At 36.9% G+C, this 22,788-nt stretch overlaps 1 protein-coding gene across 3 annotated transcripts in view; it reads right to left on the bottom strand.

Moving 5' to 3' along the window:
- The window catches only part of NBAS (neuroblastoma amplified sequence), a 339,068-nt gene that overhangs the window by 302,827 nt on the left and 13,453 nt on the right, over nt 1–22,788 (bottom strand). For 2 of the 3 annotated variants that reach the window (XM_029231716.1, XM_029231717.1), the window contains exons 7-9: nt 12,184–12,317; nt 10,136–10,269; nt 8,345–8,443 (exon numbers count right to left, since the gene is read on the bottom strand). In XM_029231716.1, the coding sequence (XP_029087549.1) occupies nt 8,345–8,443; nt 10,136–10,269; nt 12,184–12,317 (367 nt within the window). Of the gene's footprint in view, nt 1–8,344; nt 8,444–10,135; nt 10,270–12,183; nt 12,318–22,788 lie in introns of those variants that run through there. The other variant, XM_029231719.1, reaches the window with a different exon arrangement.

Below are 22,788 nucleotides of genomic sequence, written 5' to 3'. Positions count from 1 at the left end.
GCCATATGATCCAGCAATCCCACTCCTGGGCATATACCCAGACAAAACTATAATTCGAAAAGATACATGCACCCCTATGTTCATAGCAGCACTATTTACAATAGCCAAGATATGGAAACAACCTAAATGTCCATCGACAGATGAATGGATAAAGGTGTGTATGCATATACAATGGAATATTGCTCAGCCATCAAAAAGGATGAAATATTGCCATGTGCAGCAATATGGATGGACCTAGATATCATCATTATTAAGTGAAGTAAGTCAGAAAGAGAAAGACAAATACCATATGGTGTCACTTATATGTGGAATCTAAAATATGATACAAATCAACATATCTATGAAACAAAAACAGACTCACAGATAGAGAGAACAGGCTTATGGTTGCCAACGGGGAGGGGAAGTAAGGGAGGGAAGGAATGGAAGTTTGGGATTAGCAGAGGCAAACTGTTATGTATGGGATGGATAAACAACAAGGTCCTACTGTATATCATAGGGAACTATATTCAATATCCTGTGAGAAACCATAATGGAAAAGAATATAAAAAGAATATATATATGTATGCATATGTATAACTGAATCACTCCTGTACAGAAGAAATTAACACATTGCAAATCAACTATACTTCAATAAAATTTTTTTAAAAAAGCAATGTACACCAAAAAGAGTATATTTTACTGTATATAAATTTAAAGTAATTTTTTAATTAAAAAAAAGATAAAAGTGTTCAAATGAAAGCCTGCTTAAAGGATCTTTTTTTTCTTTCTTATGCATTCCTTTATTTTTTACAGTTTTACTGAGGTGTGATTTACATTCCACGAAACTCACAGGCATGAGAGATCTTTAGGGACAATGGAAATATTCTAAAACTGACTGGAGTAGTGTTTGCACAAGTCTATACATTTACTAAAACTCATTGAATTATACACTTAAAATTAGTATCAAAGAGTCATCAAGGATTCTGAGAATGGGTGGTTTCTCAAAAGGGCCCAAGAAAGGAGACATGTTTTTTAGCTTTTGTCTTTGTTGAGATGTAATTCAGGATCTAGAAAAAGTTACCTTCAAACACTATCTTTGCGTAGTTATCGAACACTATCTTTGTGTAGTTATCAAGGAACTATTGGAGATTCAAAGTTGAATAAGGCAGATATGGCTTGTAGAAATTTACAATAAAATTAGGATCAAAACCTCAAAAAAAAAAACCTATTGAAAGCAGGATACAGTAGTCCCACTTATCCACAGTTTCGCCTCCTGCAATTTCAGTTACCCACAGTCAACTGCAGTCCAAAAATATTAAATGGAAAATTCCAGAAACGGTTCATAAGTTTTCAACTGCACGCCATTCTGAGTAGTGTAATGAAATCCTGCACCTTCCCGTGCCATCCTGCTCCACACAGCCCAGGAGGTGAGTCCTCCCTTTGGCCGGTGTACCCCACACTTTAGGCACTTAACAGCCATCCACGTTATCAGATACAGACTGCCGAGGTACTGCAGTTCTTGTGTTCACGAAAGCCTTATTTTACTTCATAACGGCCCCACAGCACAAGAACAGTGATGCTGGCAACTCAAATATTCTCTTACTGAGATGGCTACACAATTGCCTTCACATTGAATTCACTGCCTAACTTGTTACCAGCCAGAGAGGCAAATACTTGATCATGAGACATGTGCCTAATTTATAAATAAAACTCTATCACAGGTTCACAGCATCAAGCAAAACAGTGAATTTCATAAAACCTTGAGTTTGTATATTACCAATTTATCCTAACTCCACTCTGGCTGATATATTTCACATTTACAAAATCCTGGTGGATGGTAAATATCACACGATCACATTACCAGAGTAACCAAAAATAAATAAAAATGTGATGAATATTTCAGCTTCTTTCCTTAAAAGACCAGATAATGGAAAATATAAACAACCTAGCAATATTTTGTCATACACAAGAGGGCATTTACACATATTCCTTGCTTTATAACAATTTTCATTCAGAAACTTTAATGCAGTCATCCATCTCCAAGTTGACTGCTATCAAAAATTGTACATGATTGCAGAACCAAGAAGAAGCCCTCCTCCTGTGGTTTCATAATATACTTACCTTTCCAAAGTTTTTGAGACCATTCCCCCAGAAATACCTTTTCTTTTTTTTTTTTTTTTTTTTGTGTTACGCGGGCCTCTCACTGTTGTGGCCTCTCCCGTCGCGGAGCACAGGCTCCGGACGCGCAGGCTCAGCGGCCATGGCTCACGGGCCCAGCCGCTCCGCGGCATGTGGGATCTTCCCGGACCGGGGCACGAACCCGTGTCCGCTGCATCGGCAGGCGGACTCTCAACCACCGCGCCACCAGGGAAGCCCCAGAAATACCTTTATGTACTTACATCCTAGGCCAAAAACTGAAAGGCTTAAGAAGTAATAAGGTAATCTAACTTATGACAAGTTATTATCATGTAATAACTATTGAATGTATGATCATTTCAAACCTACGGTCCCAAGCGAACCCCACTTACACTCCTGAAATAGTGCTAGGAAAAAAGAAGTCTAATACTGACCTTTGTAAAAAACCAAGACAACAGAATAGTCATCATGAAATAAACTAAACAAAGCAAAAAAACAGCCAAAGATTAAGACATAAAATGCACCTCTTTTAAAAAAGACAAGAAAAATAAAACAGAAAAATGTGGGGCAGAAGAATACAAAATATAAGAGAAGAAAAAGGGAAGAGAAAAATCAAAAGAAAGAAACATAATAATTTTTCTTCTCCACTCAAGAAATTAGTCACTCATCCAAGGAGCCCACGGATGGAGAGGTACCAATTGACAAACAGAGCTCTTATACTAGATGTTATTGCTTAAATGTACATTGCATGTATTTGTTGCCTTCAATTATCTGAAATTTTAATTGGAAATATAAGACCTATTAATTAAAATTTAAAAATTAATAAAGTACGATATATATGTATACATAGTAATTCTATGTATGAAAATGAATAGGCCCTAGTCGCCTGTGGCCTGAACTAGTATATAATCACCTATGAGTCACCCAGCCACTAGTATCTCCAAACTAAATCAACATTCCTCAAAGCATAGCTGATATGTTTCCTCATCTCAAAAATCCGAGTTCCTTAAAGAACAGAAAAGCCAATTAACGCTCCCAATTACCTGCCTTTCACACACCCATTCTCCCACCACAACTATCACCTCTACTCCCCTCCTACACACACCCTACAGTGTCAGCCAAGCTGCACCACTTGAAATTTTCCAAATATAAACTGTGGCTTCCTGCCTCTTGTCACTGTTCACAATGTCACTTTGTCTGGAACACCCATCATGTCCAGATCATATCCATTCTGCAAAGTAAGTCCTAATGCCACCTGCCATACTCCCCTGATCCTTCAAGGAAATAATATCTCCTTTATCTGGATCCCCACATCACACTATATGGGCACTCTTTTAAGGCCCTTACTTCTTTCCAGTTTGCAATCCTGTTATATATGTGTGTGTATATATATACACACACACATATTTAAATAGAGAAAGAAATATATATATTTGACATTACATATATACATATATATATTTTTTAGATATACAGTTGACCCCTGAACAGCACAGTAACGGGTTAGGGGCACCAATCCCCACCCCTAGCAGTCAAAAATCTGTGTATAACTTTATAGTCAGGCCTCCCTATCCACGCATGCATGTAATACTCAACCAACCGTAGATCATGTACTCCTATAGCATGTATTTAGTGGAAAAAATCCATGTATAAGTGGACCTGTGCAGCTCAAACTCATGTCATTCAAGGGTCAACCACATATGCATATACATATATGTGTATATTATTTCTCATTCAAGAATATGAGACCTTGAAGTCAGGATTGTTCTCCATCTTTCTATCTTCCACAAACCTAACATTGTGTTGCACACAGCAAGCCACAAAAAATAAGACAGTAATGGAAAGGCCAAATAACAACAGAACAGACTTTCTACCTCATCAATCTTTACTAATACAGGCAGACAATTCCCCTAACAGAACACATATACTTTTTAAGGGACAATAGATTAATTTTTTTAATGTATATAAGTGCTGAGAAAGATATTAATAACTGCACTAAAACAATAAAAATAAGTTGAACTAAACCAAGAAAAGGACTTAAAAGAGCAAACCTCGCTTGGGGTTTATATAATAAAACATGGTATCAAAGAAGATGTAAACATAAAGAAATAGGTCACCCTCAACAAAAATCAAACCAGTAATTGGAGTGTCATGGGTGCGATATATGGTGACACTGTGAGTATGCACTGTCTAGCCTTGGCAAAATTCACAACAGAGAACTAAGCATGTCAAAGTAAAACATATTCCATCCCCCTTCTAGCAGCAGAATTTAGTGACGACACATTAGTGAAGCCATGCAAGGAAAATACAAGATCTGAAACATAAAAATGAACATTAAAAGGCCATATTTTATATAAGAAGTTGACAAGAGTAAAAAACAACACAGGGACTTCCCTGGTGGCGCAGTGGTTAAGAATCCACCTGCCATTGCAGGGGACACGGGTTCCAGCCCTGTTCCGGGAAGATCCCACATGCCGAGGGGCAACTAAGCCCAGGCGCCACAACTACTGATCCTGCGCTCTAGAGCCCGCGAGCCGCAACTACTGAGCCTGTGTGCCAGAACTACTGAAGCCCGCGTGCCTAGAGCCCGTGCTCCACAACAAGAGAAGCCACCGCAATGAGAAGCCCGCGCACCGCAATGAAGAGTAGCCACCGCTCGCCAAAACTAGAGAAAGTCTGCGCGCAGCAATGAAAACTTAACGTGGCCAAAAATAAATTAATTTTTAAAAAAAACACACAATTTTCGGGCTTCCCTGGTGGTGCAGTGGTTGAGAGTCCACCTGCCGACGCAGGGCACACGAGTTCGTGCCCCAGTCCGGGAGGATCCCACATGCCGCGAAGCGGCTGGGCCTACGAGCCATGGCCGCTGAGCCTGCGCGACTGGAGCCTGTGCTCCGCAATGGGAGAGGCCACAACAGTGAGAGTCCCACGTACCGCAAAAAAAAAACAAACACAATTTTCTTTTTCTTATAATGTTTATTTTATCATCAAAAGAAATATTTGATTTACAAAAACAATTATTTGCAGCTTATACAATTACATTCAATTTTATAAAATGTGAAGAACTCTACTCTGAATGTGATCACTCAGCTTCATCTAAAGTAAAACAAAGTTGTATTAGCATTTCAGATTTATTGTATTTAGAAAATTCTTTCTTAATTTTTAAATTTTTTAATTGGCTAGACTTTTGAAACTGATCTTCAAATTTCTTAAGGATATACCAACAGACTCTTCAAGACAGGATCTACACAAATCAAAAGGTAAAAATTAATAGTATTATATTTATTCAATCCTATCATTTCCTGAATGTCCATTATGTATTTAATCCTCAAAACAACTAGTGGCTCACTGAATACTCATTTCAGTTCCTTTTTCTCCCTTCCTAAGAAAGATTCTTAAAATAACTACATAGAACTTCCAGAAATGAGAAATATAAAAAATGAAAGTAAAAATACAATGAAACTAAAAATACAATGACTAGTTTTTAAAAGAGATGAGGCACAGAAGAAATAGTAAATAGAAGATATATCAGAAAAAATTAACCAGAATACATGATTTTTTTCTAAACAAGATCATATGTATCAATTCATTATATTTATAACAGATATCAATAGTGCTTCAAACTACTTTCTTCCTTAAGTAAATAGCTATACAGAAAAAATTAAAATAATCTTTTACTTCTCTTTTTCAACAACAACAAAGGGGAAAAAAAGAGAATGAGAAAATTAAAGGTGAGTCCAGGATACTCAACATCTAGATAATAGACATTCTGGAGAGAAGAGAGGAAATAGAGGGGAAGAAATAATCAAAGAAATAATTCAGTGAATTTTCCCAAAGGTGAGTATCCAAACTGAATGGCCAATACCATGGATATTTGAAAAAAAAAAACAAAAAAAACCTACTCCAAGACATAACACAGTCAAATTTCAGAACACTGGGGGAAAATATAAAATAAAATCTCAGCTTTCAGACAGAAGGGCGACCAAAAAAATAGACAAAAAAAAAATGGATTTTACACTAGAGTAACATTAAAATTCTCAAGAGCATCTTTAGACATACAAGCCCTCAAAAAATATACTTCCCATGAATTCTTTCTTAGGAGGTTACAGAAGGTTGTGATTCACCAAAATAGCCAAAGGAATCAACTAAAATAAGCTAAGCACTATTTACAACAGCCAGGACATGGAAGCACCTAAATGTCCATTGACAGAGGAATGTTTAAAAAAGATATGGCACAAATATACAATGGAATATTACCCAGTCATATAAAAAAGAATGAAATAATGTCATTTGCAGCAACATGGATAGACCTAGAGATTGTCATACTGTGAAGTAAGTCAGACAGAGAAAAACAAACATCATATGATATCATTTATATACGGAACCTAAAAAAATGGTACAAATGAAAATATTTACAAAACAGAAATAGAGTCGCAGATATAAAAAACAAACATGGTTACCAGGGAGAAAGGGGGTGGAGAGGGATAAATTAGTAGATTGGGATTGACATATACACACTACAATAAAATAGATAACTAATAAGGGCCTACTGTATAGCACAGGGAACTCAATACTCTGTAATGACCTATATGGGAAAAGAATCTAAAAAAGAGTGGATATATGTATATGCATAACTGATTCATTTTGCTGTACAGTAGACTCTAACATGACATTTTAAATCAACTATACTCCAATAAAAAATTTTAAAAAATAAAATGAGCTAAAAGTGGTTACCTTTGGAAAGCAAGAAATTGGGTGGAGGAGTCAGTTTTTCAAACTATTTAATACTTGGAACTCATAAAATAAAAGGTAAATTCATAAAATAAAAGGTAAATTATAAGGAAAAAAAAAGTCACATGTTGGGAGAAGATACTCATCATGCATATAATCAACCCAGAATTAATATCCAGATTATAGAAGAATGTCAAGATCAAACACCCAATAAAAAAATAAGAAATGATATAAAAAAGCATTCTACAGATAAGAAATATGAATGGTCAATCACATGAAAAGTTTCTCAATCTCATCAGTTATCAGGGAAACTCAAATTAAAACTACAATGAGATACTCTTTTACACCTACTAGATCAGCAAATATTGAGAGGTAATTCTCTCAATATTTCAAACTTTTTCATTATTATTATATTTGTTAATGGTGATCTGTGATCAGTGATCTCTGATGTTACTATTGTAATTGTTTTTTGTTTTGTATTTTTTCATTAAGCTATTTACATTTTTTTTAGACAGAATACTACTGCACACTTAACAGACTACAGTATAGTCTAAACATACTTTTATAGGCACTAGGAAATCAAAAAATTCGTGTGACTTGCTTTATTGCAATATCCCCTTTATTGCAGGGGTCTGGAACTGAATCCACAGTTGTGCCTGTAGTGGTAGGAATCGACTATGCAGCAATCAATGCAGCCCTAACTTGCAAAGAAGGAAAGGAGAAGGGAAGAACATCTATTGAGGCCCTTCTATGCAAGGGCATTTCACATGCACTATTTTTTAACTCTCTCAACAATGCTATGTGTTATGTATTAGCCTCATTTTACAGATAAGAAAAATAAGATTTAGAGAACTAAGAGAGAAGATATTCCTCAATGGATATTCCCAGTGCCCCATCGGACTCAAGAGAAGCTCAGTCTGCCAAACAGATGAGCATGAATGTTCAGAAGATGATTGCAACAGGGACTTCCTTGGTGGCGCAGTGGTTAACAATCCACCTGCGAATGCAGGGCACACGGGTTCGGTCCCTGGTCTGGGAAGATCCCATATGCCGCGGAGCAACAGAGCCCGTGCACCACAACTACTGAGCCTATGCTCTACAGCCTGCGAGCCACAACTACTGAGCCCATGTGCCGCAACTACTGAGCCCTCGTGCTGCAACTACTGAAGCCCGTGTGCCTAGAGCCCGTGTTCCACAACAAGAGAAGCCACCACAATGAGAAGCCTGTGCACCACAGCAAAGAGTAGCCCCCGCTCACCGCAACTAGAGAAAGCCTGCGTGCAGCAACGAAGACCCAACGCAGCCAAAAATAATAAAATAAAAAAAAAAGAAGATGACTGCAACAATATTACGGATGTTAGGATAACTATACACAAGGGGAGGAAATAAAGAAACCAAAATAAAAATCAGAACGGACAACTTCTTCTCTCTGAAACTGTGCCAAGACTTCTACATCCACCTAATACTCCACCAAATACGAGAGCAAACAGTTGCTTACCTGTGCCCAGGATGGTAAATAGCTGTGTTGATTCCATGAGGGTAATGACTACTGAAGCTGAAACAGTGACTCTCTTGATAGCTCTGATTTGTTCCAACACTACATTCAAGAAGGTAAATAAGAAATAAATACCATTAAACCACAGTGAGATACCACTAAATACCCATTAAAATGTTTAAAATTAAAAAGATAGACACCACCAAATACTGCTGAGGATATAAAACTACCAGAACTCTGATAAATTATTAGTAGGAATATGAATGATATAACCACTTTGAAAAAGCTCTGGTAATTTCTTATAAAACCAAACTATCCACCCTATGACTCAGCAATTCCACTCAAAGATATTGACCCAACAGAAATGAAAGCATATATCCATAAAGACTTGTACAGGGACTTCCCTGGTGGTCCAGTGGTTAAGACTCTGTGCTCCCAATGCAGGGGGCCCGGGGTTCGATCCCTGGTCAGGGAACTAGATCCTGCATGCCTCAAAGAAGATCCCACATGTGGCAATGAAGATCCCACGTGTTGCAACTAAGACCCAGCATAGCCAAATAAATAAACAAATATTTTTTAGAAAAAAAAGACTTGTACAAGATTAGTCATAGCAGCCTTATTCATGAAACCAGAAACTTAGAGGTCCATCAATAGAAGAATGGATAAACAAATCATGAGTGTTATGGACTGAAGGTTTGTGACCCCCAAAGATTGAATGTCTGTATACCCCAAAACTCATATAAGACCCTAATGCCAATGTGATGGTACTTGGAGGAGGAGTCTTTGGGATCTATTAGGTAGGGCAAAAGAAAGGAACCCTCATGAATGGGATTAGTGTCCTTATAAGAAGAGGCTGGAGAGCTAACTAGCTCTCTTTCCACCATGTGAGGATTCAAGAAGTCGGCAGTCTGAAACCCAGAAGAGGGCTCTCACCAGAACCTGACCATGCTGGCACCCTGATCTCAGACTTCCAGCTTCCAGAACTGTCACAAATAAATTTCTGTTGTTGATAAGCCACCCAGTTTATGGTATTCTGTTACAGCAACCCAAACTAAGACAAATGAGATATTCATACAATGAAATACTAATCAGCCATAAAAAGAATACATTACAGATACATGTAAAAATAAGGATGAACCTCAAGATAAGCTGAATGAAAGAAGACTTAGACAAAAGAGTATATACTCTCTGAGGCCGTTAATGTAAATCACTAGAACAGGCAAAACTAATCTATGATGGAAAAACGTTATAAACAGCAGTTGCTCTGAGGGTGGGTGTGGACACAGATTTACTGGGAAGAGGCGTGAGGGAACTTAATAGCATGATGGTAATGTTCTGTACCTTGACAGGGGTTTGACTTGCACAAGTGTATGCATTCGTCATAACTCACGGGCTGGTACACTTAAGATCTGTGCATTTCACTGTATGCAAATTTTATTTCAAATGAAAGAAGACTATAATCAAACATTGAACTTGAATTAATGAACTTTAATTAATGATATGCATGCTAAAGTATATATGTACTGACTCTGAAATATATTAAAAAATAGAACTGATTAATGGCCAGATCGAAAGATGGGTCAAAATACGACACAGCAAGTATAGTAAAATGCTAAACAGGATTTAAGTGGAGGTATATGAGAGTTCACTACAAAAGTCTTTCCACCTTCCTTTTATATTTGTAATTTTTCATAATAAAATGCTACAAGGAAAAAAAAGCACCAAAATCTGACACTAAAGCAGAGAAATAAACATTATTTCAAACAGGGCATCCCAAATAAAGTGCATTTTTACCTTACAAGGTAGCTTCTAAGTTCTCCTCGGTAATTGATGACCAAGAGTTCTGCAGACCACTGTGCACTTGCTTTATACTCTAAAAATATCAACCCAGCAATGGCATAGCTCAGATCACCTGCTAAACTAGATGCCTGTGAAAGAGGAGGAAATTAAGTTACTAAAAAGATACTAGATAGAAGTTAACATATGTATAATTGAAGGATATTCAAGACACTAGCCTTGCCAGGTATCCTTTCTAAGTAAGATAGCCCAGAATTGTTCGTATGTGAAGAATCATGTAAACCTAAGTGCCTAGAACTAGACACCCAACTCTAGACCAGCCCTCCCCCAACCACAGGCTGGAACCACAGCAGCCTCTTTGGGTGAGATGTTCACCTAGTAAGTGAATTTCTGTTCAGACTATACTTCCATTGCAAAAAAAGAAGAAAAAAAAAAAAAAAAAACTAATGCTATCATTCTGCCTCAAAGAATTCTACCATATAGAATTCAGACATAAGCTCTCAAATGTTAATTTCCACTGCCAGTAGTAACCAATGCTAAAAAAAAAAGAAAGAAAGAAAAATGCCTCCAGTTACTTCCATTTGCCTAATCAGCAATTTAAAGGGAAGGACACTTAAAACACTCACTCAAGGCCAGCCTTTTTCTATCAACTAAATATCAGGCTATATTTGCTGAGGATCTGGAGGGCATGTGCACCTTAGCACACACAGTGAAGCACATAATGAAGTTTCCTACCCTGAATGGCTCCGCATTGTCTAGAACCGCTCAATAAAACAGGGCAGCCACATGTAGCTGCTGAACGCTTGATACATGGCTAGTCCAAATTGAGATGTGCAATATAAAAATACACGCCAAATTTCAAGGACTTAGTACCAAAGAAAGAACGTGAAATATTTCATCAATCATTTTTACACTGTCATTTCAACATGTAATCATTTTAGATATGTTGTAATAAATAAAATATATCAAATAAATTTCACCTGCTGAACTTAATGTTACTAAAAAATTTTAAATTACACACGTGATCACATATATAGCTCACATTACATTTCTATTAGACAATGCTAGTCTAGAAAACAGTAACTCAACCTACTTAGTTTGGTTCCCCAGAACTTCTATACCAGGAGCCCAATGTACTTTTTCAAGTTTTTCCACTCATTTCTGAACAAAAATCATTCTCTATATCCTTGGTTCTCACTCCTACCTTCTCATTAGAATCAGCTTAAAGACCTGAAACATTAAAGTCCAGGGCTCACTCAGATCAATTAAGTCAGACTCTCTGTGGGGGGAGCCTGGACAACCCAGCAATTTGTTTAGTTTTTCTTTTTCTTTTCTTTATAAAGCTTTGCAGGTGATTCTAAGATGCAGCCAGAATTAGAACCACTGTTCTACCTGCCCCTTTATTTTGTTCACTTGAGGAAGGAGGATACAAAGTAAAGAGCCCCGAATTCCTAAAAGAGACACTAATTAACTGGATTACCACGGGAAAAGTCATTTTACTTCCTCACAATTTATGGTCTCTAAACTGTAAAACGAGGGTAATAAGTACCCAATCTACTCAAAGGGTGTTGTGAATATTAAACAGGAATGTATATCAAAGTCATTAATAAAGTACAAAGCACTATACAAATATAAGTTATTACCACCATTAATTTTTTTCTCCACTCTCCATTTCAGTTTCTATCCCTTTAGGGTAACAAATTCTAACTCCTCCCAGGCCGGTTCTGTTGCAAGGGCCCACTGACTTCTTTCCTGCGCTGGAACTTTACAACAGCTTTCTGCACCTCGATTTAGTATTTACTTACTACCATCTTACAATAATGGTAGATTATGTCTGGATAGTGCATTACAAAATGCAAAGAATAAATACTTAACGTACAGATCTCTAACTAGATCTAAGCATCTTAAGTTCACAGCTTATTCTGATTTACATTTATAGTTCCTCTCTCATCACATTCATTCATTCATTCATTCATTCATCACATTCATTCATACGTGAAAGGTAGTCAAAAAAAAAATGTTTTCAGTTTAAGGGATGTACATACCGGGATTATAACAAAGAGTTCACTTCCCATGAGATCAAACACTCTCACAGTTCCCGTGCTTTCGGCATAGGCCAGCAGGGTGCAATCGTAACTCCATGCCACACATCTCCACTGGGGTTTTGGGTCTTTTGGAACTAGAATGAAAAGAAAAGAAGTGCTTTTAACATTATGAAGATAGTTAACACCTATAGTTCCTGCAGCTAAAGAGAGTATTCAAGTATGACATCATTTCCTAAGGGTCTCTAAAACTCCTGTTCAGTAGAAAAGAACAGCTCCCAGAAAGCCACTTCAAGTAAGAGTGGAAAATGTAAACCGTGACAAGCCTTGCCCCACTTACTTAAGAAGCAAAGTCTACTGACACCAGTGGTCTGCTGAATGCTGAGCACGCCCTCATCTGGTAAAGGCTCAGGAACGACATACCTCAAAATACTTATGAAGTTACGAGACATCAAAAGCATAAAGATTAAGCAGGAGACTATTCCAATCCAGTGAGTTAAGTTCCTCCAAAAGCAAAAAAAAAAAAAAAAAAAACTCAAAATGTCAACTGAGATCTTTTAGATATGTATTTCAAATATAGATGGTAAAGAAAAACAAAGTGGGATTATACTGACAGAATTAGAAAGAGAAAAGAATACATATGTATATTAGGCAACTGAATCAGGAACTGTTCTCAATCAATTACAAAATTATAAGATTTTGAGAATCAACACCTTAATAATCCGACACCAGTATTTTCTTCTGTTCCGAATTTTTCAGTACAATAGAAAGGCTACCAGCTGCAAAAGAGAAAGGGGCTGTGAAACTCTAAACTGTTTTAAGTTTGTCTGAGGTTTCTGATGTTTCCTTTGCTCCTGTTTCCCCTTATTAGAATCCCAGAACTGAAGAGCCAGGTAGGACCAGTGCCTTCCCTTTACCAGCAAAAATTCCAAATGATTAGGAGCCTCAAGGTGACACCAGGAGTCACAATCAGAACAAACCCAGAATGTAAGCATGCTGCCTTCCCGTGCAGTGTGCACTTCATTACAACACACGGCCCCTCAGTCAGAGCCTGGATTTAGCCTGAGGATTACTGACTCAGAAATGTTTCTGAAATTTATTGCCTTCTCTCTATTCCTCTGCTAATGTCGCAATTCAGGCTTTCATCATCTCTGGCTTAGACTCTCATGACAGCCTCCTAATGGGTCTTCCCACTTTCAGGCTCTTCCCCTCTAATCCTTCCTCAATAGTACCCGAAGTTATCTTTGTAAAAGAGAAAGATGAAGAGATCACATCTTTCCCCTGCTTTAAAATCCCTGATGTTTATCCATCTCCAAAAAATCAAGTCCAAACTCCTCCACATGCATAAAAGGCCCTTCACCAATGGTCCCATCAGAGCTTTCCAATTCACCTCCCCGCCCTTCCTCCATCATACACCTAATAACCCACCAATAACACAACCACCTGGCAAATAAACCATGCATACTCCAGTCTGTGTCTTTCATGCACATTGTTGCTTCTACCTAGAATGTTCATCTCCAATGCTACTCCGAGGGTACTTGCTTGTTAAACCATCTGTGGTAACAAACTGTCACCTCTTCCTTCTTTGACACTCTTCAGAACTGACTGCCCTCTTCTATGTGCCCCCAAATATACTGTACAGAAGTCTCTCATAGTACTTATCACATCAGACGATGGTGTTTACATGATTATTTCCCCCACAAGTCTCTGAGACAATGTCTTACTCAACACTGCCATCCCAGGACCTGGAACAGAAAGTGATTAACGTTTCACTAATGAGCAAAGCCCCAGCCTCTCAGAAAAATCTGTAGTAACGGGGTAAAGTAATGCTAAGGGTTTACCGTTCCTCAGGGACTAACAATTAAACGTGAATTATATAACTGAAGTCTTCTCTCCACCTAACAGAGGTACGGTAGAATTTAAACCCCCCTAATCTCTGCAATATATGTAAAATACGTTCTGTATATGGGAAAAGTATACCAGATGTCAACGAGTTTCTTCATTTTGACTATTTTTCAAAGGTAAAAAGCATGCCAAAAAAAGCCAAGAGAGGCCCCTGAACACAGGAGGGTCTAGGGAATTTTATTAAAGCCTAACGAAATACTGCATACACTTTGGAAAAGCAATTTTTTAAAGGTGGGAATAAAATGAAGAAAAAGATCAGTTCTCTGTCCTCAGCTTTAAAAGAACAATGAAACTCAGAAGTAAACTTAAGCACAAAATGATAAACAACAGAATACTTCAAGACCCACAAATACACAGATGCTACACAAACACCAGCAAGAGGACAATTTAATGTCCTGAAAAGTATTCACATTCTAAAGAAACACAGCAACATGTTTCCATTGTCTCTGTTTTACCTGCGATAACATCTTTCCTCTTCATTTTGACAGGAGGATAAATAGATTTATGTACTACCTTCCATATCTGTCTGAAGTAAGTTCCACCTGAAGGGACTTTGTTTTTACTATTACTTCCAGTTATAACCAGCAGCTCCAGAAAACTCGGCATGTGTTTTGACCCAGATAAAGATATGTTTTCATTACAAGAGAAGATTTCACATAACAATGTGAAAGGAAAGACATTATCATCAGATTTTTCCAGCACCCTGTGTGGTTTTGGAGAGGAACGAACAGCACAGATTTGTACAAAGCCAGTGTCAATGGAGTTTTCTGAAAAGTATTCAAACGGGCTGATGATAAAGTTAACCAGCGGTGTGACAACTGCCACGTTGCTGGTGAAACCGTTTACAGCCGCGCTCATCCTGCACTGGCTGCGGCCCCTTCAACCTGCCCCACTGCCGAGCTTGCTTGCACCTCAGAGCTCCTGTCAGTGCTGTCTGCTCCGCCTGGAATACTCTTCCCCGAACCGGTCCCTGGCTCCTTTCCATCTTTCACGTCTCAATTTAAATCTTGCTTGCTTAGGCAGTGTGCTCCGACCACCCTGTCTAAGCAGCCTCGAGGCTCCGTTGTTCTTCTCCATTCCAATGATTTCATGCCCTTCACAGCTCTTATCCCAAATCAGTATATATTTGTCTACTTTTTATTGTCTGCCTTATGCATTAAACTATAAATTCCAAAATGTCAGGTGCTGTGTCCGTATTGTTCATAACTTTATCACCAGCATTTCGTGCTCGGCTGGGACACGACAGCACTCAAGTGCTAAAGGAGCACACTTCAATCCAGTGCTCATGTACCCAAATTAGAACTGGAAAAGGGAAAAAATTACAAAGAAGGAACACCGGGTTTTATTCTCAGTGCTGCCATAAAACAGCTGGGTGTGACCATGGGACGATCACCAAGGGTTCAATGAACACTCTCTCCCAAACATTCTTTGACTTTTACATCAAGAACCAGTGAGTAAGCGCAAACCAGTGGCGCTAAAAGCCATGGAGAGGAGCTAAATATTTAAATGTTTGAAATTAAAGTGTTAGTAGAAGATATGAGAAAATTTTTACAATCCTAGAATAAGAAAGGTGACAGCATACAAAACTTGGAAGCTATAAAGGAAAAAAAGTGACAAATGCAGTTACCAAAAAAAAAAAAAAAAAAAATGCTCCAAGGAAAAAGAAGACACTATAACACATTTGAAAGACAAATGGATTGGGAAAAATATCTGCGACATATATGACAAAGGGTAACATTCATACTATATAGAAATAATAAGGAAATAGTCAAGTAAGAAAATAGTCAATAAGGAAAAGTCAGATAATCCAAGAGGAATATAGTCAAAAGGATACGATCTAACAATTCACAAAAAAAAAAAAAAAAACACAGCAACTTAACATATGCCCTACCATTTAACTAAACATAGGCAAATTGGAAATGAGATGCTTTTTTCCCTCTGCCAAACCTGATGAATATTTTAGAAATAGGTAACATATGGTGCTGACAATGGAGAAAAGAAATAGCTTTATAATCATACCTTTTACATAGTTGTATAATAAGTATAACTTTCAGGAAAGAAATATGGCAGTAGCTACATTTTGTATGCTACACCCATGGACAAACAGATGTCTTTTCCAGTGCTGTTAGAGGGGGAAAGGGACAAAGAGGGGAAGAGAAAGAATAAAACAAGCCACCATACACAATCTAAATTTCTACTAAGAGGGGAACAGATAAATAAAACGTGGTTCACATTCTCACAATGGAATGCTGTGGCTTCATTTAAAAGACTGGATTACACCTGTGCACACTGACTGGGAAAGACATCATCAATACAGTAAGTGTGGGAGCAAGATGAAGAACAAAATACATAAGATGATCTTGTTTTTTTACCTAAAAAAAGTCAATCCATCTATGTACACGTTCATATAAGCAAAGAAGGCTTTATATTAAACCATTAATATAAGTTTCTATGAAGAATGCAAATTGAGAAGATAAAACGATCTATTTGTTACTTCTGCATTGTTTGAATTTGTTCAAAGTATGTACTGCTTTTGTAATTAAAAGAAAAAAAAAACCCAGAGTAACTACTTTCAGACTAGGCTGCCCACCACAGCCTAAAAAAAGAGACTAAGTTAGGAAATTTCATTTGAATTTTAAATAATGTCCATAAATTTTGCAAATGTGATGAAATCTATGAATCCACTGATCTTAAGGCTCAATAAACCTAAAGCGGGAAAACTAGAAAAAAATCAAGTCCCATGAGAGCCAAATTCCTGAAATCAATGAAAAAGAGAAAATCTTAGAAGCAACTAGAAAAAAAAAGACACACTACCTACAGAAACAATAACAGCAATGACTGCTGCTTTCTCATCAAAACAATGCAATGATATCTTTAAACAGCTGAAAGAAAAAAAAAGGTCAACCTGGAATTCTATATCCAGAGAAAATAGCTTACAAAAATGAAAGCAAAAATCAAAGATGGTTTCAGACCAACAATAAGAGAATTTATCAACAGACCTGCATTACAAGAAATATTAAATAATTTCTTCAAGTTGAAGGAAAACGCTATCAAATGGAAACGTTTACAGAAAGAAAAAGTTGAAAAATAACTGAAATGGAAAATAGAAGGAAAAATAAAAGATTTACCCTTGTTTTTTAATTCCTTAAAAAGTTACTGGACAAAAATAATAATATAAATATTGTGGCAATTTAGCATTTATAAAAAGTTTGACAACAGTACAAAGGAGTAGGAGGGAATGGATGTACACTGTGTAATAAAATAATTTTTAAATGCACATTGTAAACCCCAGAACAAATGCTAAAAGGAAACAGAAAAGAGATAGGACAGATAGAAAAATAAGAAGGTAAAACCTAACCAGTCCAATAATTGCATTAACTGTAAACATTCTATTAATATCCAAAATATACAAGCAGCTCATGCAGCTTAATATCAAAAAAACAACCCAATCCAAAAATGGGCAGAAGACCTAAATAGACATTTCTCCAAAGAAGATACACAGGTTGCCAACAAACACATGAAAGAATGCTCAACATCACTAATCATTAGAGAAATGCAAATCAAACTACAAGGAGGTATCACCTCACACTGGTCAGAATGGCCATCATCAAAAAATCTACAAACAATAAATGCTGGAGAAGGTGTGGAGAAAAGGGAACCCGCTTGCACTGTTGGTGGGAATGTAAATTGATACAGCCACTATGGAGAACAATATGGAGGTTCCTTAAAAAACTGAAAATAGAACTATCATACAACCCAGCAATCCCACTACTGGGCGTATACCCTGAGAAAACCATAATTCAAAAGGAGTCACGTACCACGATGTTCATTGCAGCTCTATTTACAATAGCCTAAGTGTCCATCGACAGATGAATGGATAAAGATGGGGCACATATATACAGTGGAATGTTATTCAGCCATAAAGAGAAATGAAATTGAGTTATTTGTAGTGAGGTGGATGGACCCAGAGACTGTCATACAGAGTGAAGTAAGTCAGAAAGAGAAAAACAAATATCGTATGCTAACACATATATATGGAATCTTAAAAAAAAAAATGGTCTGAAGAACCTAGGGGCAGGACGGGAATAAAGATGCAGGTGTAGAGGATGGACTTGAGGACACGGGGAGAGGGAAGGGTAAGCTGGGATGAAGTGAGAGAGTGGCATGGACATATACACACTACCAAATGTAAAATACATAGCTAGTGGGAAGCAGGTGCATAGCACAGGGAGATCAGCTCGGTGCTTTGTGACCACCTAGAGGGGTGGGATAGGGAGGGTGGGAGGGAGATGCAAGAGGGAGGAGATATGGGGATATATGTATAGCTGAGTCACTTTGTTATAAAGCAGAAACTAACACACCATTGTAAAGCAATTATACTCCAATCAAGATGTTTTAAAAAAATGTAAATGTTCTAAACATTACAATTAAATGACAGAAATTGTCACACTGAAAAAAAAGCATGACAAATTATATGCTTTCTATAAGAGATGTACATTTAATACAGATAAATGAAAAAGAAGAGAAAAAAATATGTCATGCAAATGCTAATCATAAAAAAGCTAGAGCGACTGTAATAATATTAGACAAAATAGAATCCAGGACAAAAAGTATTACTGGAGATAGAAAAGGACATTCCATCACAGTAAAGGAGCCATTTCATCAAGAAGACAAAATAATACGTGTAGGCACCTATAAACTAGAACCCCTAAATACATAAAGACTGATAGAACGGGTAAAATAAAATACACAATTATATTTGGAAATGTCAACCCTCCTCTCTCAGGAAATGACAGAACAACTAGACAGAAAATCAGCATATATAAAAATGTGAACAGCTCTAACCCAACTCAATGTAATTAACATTTGTAAACCACGATACCTAAAAACTGCACCATATGCAAGAATCAAATTCTTTTGAAGACAGACCATATGCTGGGCCATAAATCAACTCTCAATAACTTCAAAAGGTTAAAATCATATTGAATATGTTCTCTGACCACAACAGAATTAGATATCAATAACAAAACTGCTTATATTACAAGCTTAAATGCTTACAGAAGAAAAAAGGTTTAAAGTCAGTGATATAAATTTCCATATTCCATCTAGACAAATATAAGCAAATTAAATCTAGTAGGCAGAAGAAAGGAAATAATATAGATAAAAGCAAAAATCAAAAGAAAACAACAGAAAAAGAAATCAAAAGCTATTTTTATTGAATATTAATAAACTGATAAAACTCTGGCCTGACTGATCAAGAGAAAAGGAAGAGAACACAAATTACCAATATCAAGAACAAAAGAGGGACATCACTACAGGTCTGACAGACAATAAAAGGATACTAAGGAAGTACTACAAACAACTTTAAGCCAATATATGCTAAAATTTAGGGGAAAATTCCATTAAAAAAACTGGAACCGAAAGAAGATGAAATTGAAATTTTAAAAAGCTTTATATCTATTTTAAAATTTTAATTAGGAATTAAAAACCTACTCACAAAACTCCAAGTTTCACTGGTGAATTTTATCAAACAATTAAGAAATAATTCCAATTTTACACAAACTCTTGCATAAAACAAAAAAAGGAACACTTGTCAACTCATTATTTTGAGACCAGCGCTACTCTAATACCAAACCAGAAAAACATTACCAAAAAAAAAAAAAAAGAAAATCTATAAACCAATAGCTCCATGAACATAGATGTAATTAATAATCTGCTACCTATGTTATACACAATTATCTGCACAAAGGCCTAATGATGGTTCTACCTTGCTTGTGAAATCAAGTATAACACTGAGATACTTACTCCTCAGAGATCAAATTTATAGGCACTTTCTGGATAATTTGGATGATTGGGAGACCTACATCTTAACACTCAGGAAGTTATCCAGTAAAAAAAGATCAAAAAAGATACTTCGGAAAGTTCTTCTTTAACTTCAACCTAAAAGACTTAACAATCTATCTTTAAGTGAAGAAAGCAGATTATAAAACATTTTACTTTCACAGAGCATATCTACAGTAACAAGCACTTACAGAAAAATGTCTGAAAGAACAGATCACGGAATGTTAATAGTACTTATCTCTGGATAGTATGCTTATTTTTATTTTCTACTTTTGCTCATTCTTAGTTTCTAAAATTTTTACTGAGAATGTACATTATTTTTTCAACAGGAAAAAAATTTATTAAAAGTTATGAAAAGAAATAGGGCTTCCCTGGTGGCGCAGTGGTTGAGAGTCCGCCTGCCGATGCAGGGGATGCGGGTTCGTGCCCCGGTCCGGGAAGATCCCACATGCCGCGGAGCGGCTGGGCCCGTGAGCCATGGCCGCTGAGCCTGCGCGTCCGGAGCCTGTGCTCCGCAACGAGAGGCCACAAGAGTGAGAGGCCCGCGTACCACAAAAAAAAAAAAAAAAAAAAAGTTATGAAAAGAAATAGTTACCATATAACCTGAGGCTCCTGAATCACAGTTCAAGAATGAAATGTTTCATTTCAAAATCTGGGTGCTTCAAACAGTCTGTGCTTCCCAACCTTTTTCATGTCAAGACACACGTAGAATATCACGTTTGTATGGCACCTATGGGTAAATTGATGAGGTTGCTGGAAACTGGAGGCAACCAGCCTGAGCTCACGCTGTCAGAGGGCCACTGGGCCACTGGAGGGCTGATAGGACCTCAGCCCACCTACACTAGGCAAGCTGCTGCTCAGCATTAGGAAGCTCTGGTTTATGGTATCTCAAAATCAGAAATATGAGGAAAATCTCCTGATTAACATAGTACAGCTCTGAAGATGTCTAATTCCATGTGCTATTTTTAGGTCACTATTCAAGATAGAAAGAGAAGACTGAATTACTATTTATGGCCTGGCAAACATAGCCAACAAGTTGCAATCCACATTTAAATATCCTCAAACAGCATATACTTTATGAAACAATAACTGAAAAATACCAAAGTGGAACCAAACAGCTCCTATTTCAGTTTGCAGACTACGATATGTAGTTTCAAAAACGCATTAACAACCATCCGGCTCCTTCTCTCCAGGCATACACAGGAAATATCATTTGGCATATGAGTTATTCCCATAAAGATGAGTTAGATAATAAGCAAATGATCACTACCTCACATTACATGAAATGGAAAGAAGCCATTAATGCACATCGAAGTCATAAATCCACACATTCAGAAGCCAACAAAATAAAACATTAGTTCTCAAAGCATTATTACCTCACTCATGCTGCCACATTAACTGTACACAGTAAAAGCTCTAACAAATATTACAATTTGTGTAAAATACAGAAGGGTTAATCTTCCCAATTTCATGTTAACTTACAGATTTCTCAGTTTACTTACTGATTCAGAGTAGGGTCTAATGTCAAAGCTCAAAGGGGCTGTCTGTCTGAATCACTCCAACATTCTGAGCACCACTTCTCAGAAGCCCACTGCAGGCTCCCCGAGCCCTCACCCAACAAAAGGGACGCACTGGGAGAAAAGGCAATTGAATACCCCCAAATTATTCTTCTCGGAACTTCTTGATCCTTATACATTATTTAAGCCAAGCCTGGTCCACTTTAGTAAGTGCTGGTGAAAAAACTATAGGAAGCAAATTCAGAAAATGCTAAAGCCCCAAGGTTTAGAAATTCACAAAAACTACTCCCCCTTCGATTTACTTTCAAAAAGATACTAAGCAAATACGGCTTCCTACCTACCCTTATTGTTCTAATTGTGGTATGTATACACACTTGCATACAACAGGAATAAAAAACATGAATATCATGACAATTACCCATAAACTTATATATGTCTATATATATATACAAAATACATACATATATATGTATTATATATATATATATACTCATACATACACACACACTCATGAACTTACAAAATTAACTCAAAAGAAACAAGCAAATACAATTTTTCATAGATTCATTCATAAAAATCTTTTTAATAGTTCCCAACTACCATTATCCACTTGATATGGTCAAAAACTGTGTGCCTTCTATGTGTCAGACACCATGCTAGGCACTAAGAATGCGGAAAAAAAAAAAAAGTTGAGTAAGGCAGAAGCCCTGCCTTCAATCTAATTAGGAATCAAACAAGCAAGTTAACAATTTAAAAAGGAAAGATTAGGCTAAGTGAAATGACATAGGTACAAAAAGTCCTACAGAAACATTAAGAAAAATGCACAAATCATGAGGAAGAGGGCAAGAAAAAAAAGGTTTCCAAAAAAAGCTGATGCTTCAACTAAAACATGCAGAACTAATTAATTAAATATAAAGGTGGGAGCTTCTAGGCTAAAGGAACCATCTGTACCAAGGCATGAAAAATACAATGGGGATGGAAAACTGCAAGCTACTTTATACTAGATCACAGGACGTATGGCAGGGGTATCTTACAGCACAGACACAGGCTGACTCGTGTCCTGAACTAGAAAATATGAACTGCGTTCTATAGTCAAGAGTGAACAATTGAAAGATTTTAGGCAGAATAACAGTACTAGTAACAGTAATAATAGCTTAACGCCTCCTAAGTACTTAGTATGTCAGACATTATGCTAACAGCTTTATATATATTAGCTCACATCATTTTTCCACAACCCATTCTATAGGATTTTGCCTGTATTACAGATAATTGAGGCTCATAGAGGTAAAGTAACTTGTCCAAGGTTAATATTTAGGAAGCAGTGGAGCCAGACTTGAAGGGTAAT

The sequence above is a fragment of the Monodon monoceros genome, unplaced genomic scaffold (genome assembly GCF_005190385.1).
Source record: "Monodon monoceros isolate NGI ecotype Baffin Bay Population unplaced genomic scaffold, NGI_Narwhal_1 Super_Scaffold_19, whole genome shotgun sequence".
In the NCBI taxonomy this organism is placed as follows: Eukaryota; Metazoa; Chordata; class Mammalia; order Artiodactyla; family Monodontidae; genus Monodon; species Monodon monoceros.
Note: the sequence above shows the minus strand (reverse complement) of the source record. Positions and strands in the feature narration are given on the sequence as shown.